At 60.7% G+C, this 5,248-nt stretch overlaps 1 protein-coding gene across 1 annotated transcript; it reads right to left on the bottom strand.

The window, feature by feature from the left end:
* Nucleotides 1-435: 435 nt before the first annotated feature.
* Nucleotides 436-4,380, bottom strand: TRIM50 (tripartite motif containing 50). The gene is made up of 6 exons (XM_050325608.1): nucleotides 3,827-4,380; nucleotides 3,032-3,127; nucleotides 1,966-2,196; nucleotides 1,678-1,700; nucleotides 1,281-1,405; nucleotides 436-1,037 (listed from the first exon to the last, which is right to left on the bottom strand). The coding sequence occupies exons 1-6, from the start codon at nucleotides 4,232-4,234 to the stop codon at nucleotides 436-438; spliced, it is 1,485 nt and encodes a 494-aa protein (XP_050181565.1). The 5' UTR covers nucleotides 4,235-4,380.
* Nucleotides 4,381-5,248: the final 868 nt, after the last annotated feature.

Raw genomic sequence — 5,248 nt, 5'->3', positions numbered from 1 at the left:
CACACCCACACAGGGTGAGAGGTGGGACTGCTCAGCCTGGAGAAGAGAAGGTTGTGTGGAGACCTCACAGCCCATTCCAGGATCTGAAGGGGCCTGCAAGGAAGCCGGAGAGGGACTCTGCAGTGACAGGACAAGGAGTGATGAGTTCACACTGAAAGGGGGAAATTTAGGTTAAATATACAGGAGAAATTCTTCCCTGTGAGGGTGGGGAGGCCCTGGCACAGGTTGTCCAGAGAAGCTGTGGCTGCCCCTGGATCCCTGGAAGTGTCCAAGGCCAGACTAGACAGAGGTGAGAGCAACCTGGTCTAGTGGAAGGTGTCCCTGCCAATGGCAGGGACAGTGGAACAAGATGGTCTTTAAGGTCCCTTCCAACCTAAACCATTCCACGACTCCATGCCTATGACCCCCACCCAGGACTCAGCCACAGCCTCATCCCTACGGCTCCGTGTGTTCCCTGGGGGCAGGATGGGGTGCCCAGGGGTGCCGGCTCGCAGTGGGCATGGGCAGGATGATGGGGGGGGAGTAGGACCCTCGCTCGGGCCAGCACAGATCCACGATGGGGTAGAGCTGGCCCTGGAACTCCGCCTGGAAGGTGTAGATGGGGCTGAGCTCGTCAGGGCTGTCAGCGTTGTAGAAGCTCAGCTGCCCCCTCTCGTAGTGCAGGAAGAGGCCGATGCGCCGGGGCCGGGCCGTGAGCGGCAGCGGCACCCGCGGGGAGCTGAAGGCCTCGTACACCTTCCCATCCTTCAGGCCGATGAGCCACACCCCGCTCTCGGGGCACTTGCTGAGCTTCCCCTTGCGGCTCACGGTGCCCCTGATGACGCCCAGGCGCCAGTGGTTCCTGGTGCCCACGATCACCTCCCAGTAGTGCCGCCCGCAGGAGAAGCCCTTGGAGGTGAGGATGCAGTTGCTGGAGTTGAAGCGCTTGGGGTTGCTGTCCCGGCGCTGGGAGAGCCCGCACTGCACCACCGTGTCCCCCTTGGAGAGCTCCAGGAGGGGATGTGCTGTCACCGGGTCCAGTTTCAGCGCCTCTGGAGCTGGAAGGAAAGCAGGCAGGCTCCAGGCACACCGGAGGCACAGCCTGGCTCAGCCCTGAGGACCAGCACTGCTGGCACAGCTGGAGAGTTATTCCCGCACAGGGCATGGCCAGGCACTGCTCCAGGAGCGTTCCTGTGGTGAGGAGCACCCCAGGAGAGGCCAGAGCAGGGTGACACTGTCTGGGCAGGGTGACACTGGCTGGGCAGCCCGTGCCTGTGCCAGGGCCCCCGGCAGGATGGTACCTGGCAGGACACGGCGGTGCAGGCGCTTCCACACTGTCATCTTGATGTCATCTTGGTGGAAACAGGGCTTGAAGGACACGGGGCTGAAGGTGCCATCGCCGGGGTGCAGGCTGGGGAGCTCTGACCTGGAAAGACGTGACAGCTGTGACACAGGGGATGGGGGTGGCGTGTGACCGCTTCTCACCTCCTACGATGGAGCCACTGGTGTGACACCAGCTGCTTGTGCCCTTGTCTGGGGTGGAGGTGATGGCTCTGGCCAGGCTGTCCCTCACACCTGCAGTGTCTCCTGAGGCTGCTTCAGCAATGTGGAGGTGCCCACTGGCCTGGGACCTCGAGCCTGCTATGGAGGCACTGCCATCCCCACAGATGCTGTTTGCTGCTGGGTCCCACCACTCACCTGAACTGGGAGGAGCCATATTTCTGGAAAACACAAGAGGAGAGAGTCAGACACAGCTGCACAGCTTCTCAGCCTCTCCAGCCTAAGATTTTCCTCTCCTGAAATTGTTATAGGCATTTCCTCTCCTGGAGGACAGTTTTCTCCCATGGGAGAGCCCTGGCTGGACAGAGAGCACCTACATCCCACTTCCCAGGTGTCCCAGCTTGGTGAGGGCACCCAGTGCCCAGGGGTGCTCAGGGCTGTGAGCAGGAGCTGAGGGCTGCAGACCTGGCTGGCACCCACACTCACCCTGACAAAATCCAGCTGATTTTCATTGCCCAGTGCTTCCAGAGAGCTCTGCATCTCCCTCAGCCTCTGCAGGGCGTCCGATGTCTGCTTGACCTGGGCCTCGATGGAGGAGATGAGTTGGGCTGCCTTCCCCTCGATGCTCCTCAGGAAGGTGGCCTTCTCCTCATCAATGTACCTGTGCAGCTCCTGGAATTCCTTCCGGACCACCCACTTGTAGACATCCACCTCAGCCTGTGGGGAGGAGCACGTGGCTCTGCAGGGCTGCCCTGCTCCTTCACCTGCTTTTTATTTTCAGAGGTGCCACCAAGTCACCCCCCAAAGCCACCAGGCCGCCCTCCCCTGCCTTGCCAAATAACCAGCAGCTCTCTACTGGATGTTGTTCCATCCTCAACACCTCACCACCATCCCACCCCTGCCTTCCACCTCTTCTCCCCTAGATTTTCCCTTCCTGACATCCCAACCAGCTTCATCAAAGTGAAAGAGCTCTTCGATCCCTCTGCTCCCAGAACCCGCGGCCTGGGCTAAGGGGAGACAGCTCCAGCTCCCCTTTGGTGTGGGTTGAGCCCCACTGGGAAGCTTTAGCCTCAGAAGGGATGTCAGGAGGTGCCTTGGAAGCATCTTCCACCTGGGAAACGCAGCTAAACCAGGCACAAACTCCATGTGAAGCCACCAGTGTTGCCCTGAGTGGGAAGGCTGCTCCGAGCAGGGCCATTTTCACCTGTTATCTCCCCACTTCCAAGGACATTGGATCAAACAGTTGCTGGCAGGAAGCAAGGAGAGGTTACATCACCCTTCTGGAAACAGGGCTGTGCCACCAAGAGGGCTCCATCCCCCTTCCCAAAACCAGGACTGGGTTTAGTCCCTGGGTGTCGTGGAGAACACAAACCTCAGGGAGCAGGGTGGAAGATAAGCCCTATCTGCTGCTGCAGAGAAGGGGAGGAGAGGAGGAGAGGAGTAGGGGGGATGAGCTGGGAAGAATCAGGAGCAGAGGTTGCTCCAGGGACACAAAGGACTCGGGGACACAAAGGACTTGGGGACATGGGCTCCCCTGGCACGTGGCACTCACTGCGACCCGGCTTTTGTTGTTGATGAGTTTGCTGCACTGCTCCTCCAGGTTCCTCTGGCACTGCTGGATGTTAGTCAGGAGAACAGAGAGCTCCTCCTGGAAACACAGCACCATGGAGGTGGCCTCCTTCCTCCCAGGGAACCTCCATGGTCCCAGGCAGTGCCTGTCAACCCAAGGAGCACGTGGCCCTCCTGAGCCACATTCTCCTACACTTTCCCTAAGCTTTGTGGGGCCCTGCACATCCTGCTGATCTTTACTTTCTTGGTCAGGAGGATCTGGAGGTGGCAGAGGCAGGAGAGCACTCAGCATGGCCCCAGTCCATGTCCCAGACCAGCTATTCCTGCCAGGAGCACCATGTCACCTCTCCCACTCCCAACACATCTCACACCCCAGGCCAGCACCAGCCAGGGGCACCCTCACAGTGCTGGTCCCAGCAGTGGCACAGGAGCGTTTCTGGTGCCTCCTGCTCTTATCTCCCCAGTGCCAGGAGCACGGGGCACGGGTGGCTTTGCCATTCCTGGGGCTTCCACGTGGCTCTGGGCAGGGAACACCAGCTGTTTGCTCTGCCTGGCTGGGGCTCCTGTTTCCCACCCCCCTGCTCTCCTGTGGCTCCTCAACCCTGACCTCCAGACTCCTTCTGATGCTGTTTGGACACAGCACCCCGACCACCTGAGAAACAGCTGCCCCCCATCCCAGGGCCCCTGCCCCACATCTGGCCCCATTCCCAGCCTGTCCCCCAAGCAGAGGGGACCTTTGGAAAGCACTGCAGGTGCCCCTGGCTGGCTCTGCCCTCACCTTCATCCTGCAGTGCACGGCGGGGATGGGGGTGAGCCGGTGCTGCCGGTGGGCGCCGATGGTGCCGCAGAGCCCGCAGATCACCTCGTGGTCGAGCTCGCAGAAGAGGCTGAGGGGGTTGTGGTGGGTGGGGCAGGACTCTGGCGTGGGCTCTGCCTCGCCCCGGCTCCGCAGCACCTCGATGAGCCGCGCCAGGGTGACGTTGGGGGCCGGGGGGCTGCGGGGCACGGGCTGGCGGCACACGGGGCACGGGAACTGCCCCTCCTGGCCCTCCCCGTGCAGGGACAGCGTGCAGGGCTGGCAGAAGGAGTGCCCACACTGCAGCATCAGCGGCTCCCTGAACACCTCCAGGCAGATGGGGCAGAGCAGCTGCTCCTCCAGCTCGGCGAGGCTCATCTTCCGAGCCATCCCGACACCTTCCCGCTGTGGGAAACACGGGATGGGGGGGGATCAGTCCTGTTCCAAGAGGAGCAGAGATGAGTGGAGACGCAGCTCAGCGCCTGGGGATGGCGAGGCAGAGACACCTCCACCCTCACACGCAGTTGTAAACTCATCATTAAGCTCCACACGAAGTCCGGGATGGCGATTTCAGCCCACGGTGTGGGTCTGTGGCCACACCTGCCCACGGCTCCTGGGTGTGCCCAAAGTGTCAGCAGTCCCCCCCAGGCTGTTCCCAGCTGGCAGGGGTGTCACACTCAGCCCATCCCCAGAGTCCTGCCTGTGTGGTCGGGCTCAGACACACCCAGGAGGGATTTTCTGCTGAAAAAAACCCCAGTCTTGACCCCCCTCTGTATGGATTCCCACGGATCTCTTTGGGTGTCTCATCTCAGCCCACGGACATCCTCAGAAGGACTGGCATCAGCTCAAGTGATGCATCTAAGCAAAAGCAGAAGGAAATCACAAAAAGCACGTTTATCTTGGACACAGGGATGGCCATCACACAGCAAACACCTGTGGGGCTGGATTTTGGGAAGCTGAGACGCAGCTCACCCCCTTGAAACTTGTTTTCACCTTCCATGCTCCAGGACAGCGCTCCTGAGAGACACAAACCCAAATCCCATCCTCTGCCAGCAGCCCTGGGGAGCACAGGGCAGCCTGTAAGGTCGGGCAGCACTGCCTTCCCTGCTTTTTTCCAGTGGGACAGAACTGCCAGGGCAAGGCAAACACACCTGAACTCCAAGAATATAAACCCTAATGCAAAGAAAATAAACCCCGGAGTCAGGGAATTGGCCATTTCCCCAGGGAAAGGGCAGGCTGTGTCCTGAGCTGGGCTGCAGTCACACATTGCCATGGGGGTTTGGTGAGCCCAGGGAAGCTCTGGGCTCAGACTGGCACCCACCAGGCACCCCAAAAGGGAGGACCAGCCTCAGATGCTCCCTCTGCTCACACAGAAACACCCCCTGGAGACACAAATAACCCCCC

The sequence above is a fragment of the Myiozetetes cayanensis genome, unplaced genomic scaffold (assembly GCF_022539395.1).
Source record: "Myiozetetes cayanensis isolate MyiCay16 unplaced genomic scaffold, myiCay2020 scf30, whole genome shotgun sequence".
Classification (NCBI taxonomy): Eukaryota; Metazoa; Chordata; class Aves; order Passeriformes; family Tyrannidae; genus Myiozetetes; species Myiozetetes cayanensis.
This window is presented reverse-complemented; position numbering and strand designations above follow the sequence as displayed.